At 51.1% G+C, this 1,172-nt stretch overlaps 1 protein-coding gene across 1 annotated transcript in view; it reads left to right on the plus strand.

Moving 5' to 3' along the window:
- The first annotated feature begins 934 nt into the window (after nt 1-934).
- BORCS6 (BLOC-1 related complex subunit 6) overlaps nt 935-1,172 on the plus strand; it is a 2,848-nt gene continuing 2,610 nt past the window's right edge. Inside the window, exon 1 of the mRNA XM_018565447.1 lies at nt 935-1,052. Within this exon, the coding sequence (XP_018420949.1) occupies nt 1,028-1,052 (25 nt within the window). The 5' untranslated portion in view covers nt 935-1,027. The remainder of the gene's footprint in view (nt 1,053-1,172) is intronic.

Consider the following 1,172-nt stretch of genomic DNA (forward strand, 5'->3'; position numbering starts at 1 on the left):
TGGGGGGGGGGGGGGGGGGGGGCAGGGAGCAGCATTTACACTGAGAGAAGATGGATTTTAAGGCATTTTCCAAGGAAAGGAATCATAACACCCGAGGATGCAGGACTATGAGGAGATAACAAGGGGTGAGCGCTGTACAGTGTTTCACGTCAGGATATAACAATACTAACCAATCACCTTTCTGGAAATGTATAAACACGACAAGTCTAGGAATCGCTCCTCCCGTATCCGGAAACCATCAAGTTCGGGGTTAAAGGAGACGTCCGATCAGCCCCACGTGTCTGTAGAATGGTCAATGTCATTGTTTGTAATGCCCTCTTCATGTCGCAGCTGACCACACCTGACTCGATTAGCAGGATGTAATGTGTGTTGCGTAGTCACGTGATGTCATTTCTGCAGCTCCGCCCATGCCTGGCTCCTCCCCTCTGTGGAAAGTTATTTATTCTAATTTATGTCAATGATTAACCCCATAATAATAAAAGGAATAAAGGAAAATGTTCCCGGCCCTGTGATTGGATAAGCCACAGACAGTGTGACACACGGATCAGCAATACCAATCTCAGGGGTCACAGGCTGCATGGGTCATGTGATCATAATGCCCAGCCAAGACTGCTCAGCCTATAACTCCTCCTCCATTGATCTCTATACTCCGCCTATAACTCCTCCATTGATCTCTATACTCTGCCTATAACTCCTCCATTGATCTCTATACTCCGCCTATAACTCCTCCTCCATCGATCTCTATACTCCGCCTATAACTCCTCCATTGATCTCTATACTCCACATTCACGATGCTCGGCACGTAGCTCCGCCCCCCGCTGTGTGTTCATCCCACACTCGGCTACAACGGATCGGCTGCTCTAGCGTGACGTCACTCACATTAATCGCCCCGCCCACTACCGTGTCCCGGAAGCGGATTGGTGCCTTTTAGTGGGCGGAGCCGTTGTGAATAACAGCTGAGGTGGTCCTGGGACTCCATTGTGCCGGGAGGAAAGAGCGGAGGGCCCCGTGGCCCCTGGGGAGCAGCATGACCTCCAGACACTGTGCGGCCGGTGAGAGGGATGTCAGTAATATATTTCCTGTGTGTTCTGTGCAAAGAGGGCCCCGAACATTCTATACAGAGGGGGGGGCGTCCATAATATACCGAGGATGGGGGGGGGCGTCCATAATAT

This window comes from Nanorana parkeri, unplaced genomic scaffold, assembly GCF_000935625.1.
Source record: "Nanorana parkeri isolate BGI_ZX_2015 unplaced genomic scaffold, ASM93562v1 scaffold847, whole genome shotgun sequence".
NCBI lineage: Eukaryota > Metazoa > Chordata > Amphibia > Anura > Dicroglossidae > Nanorana > Nanorana parkeri.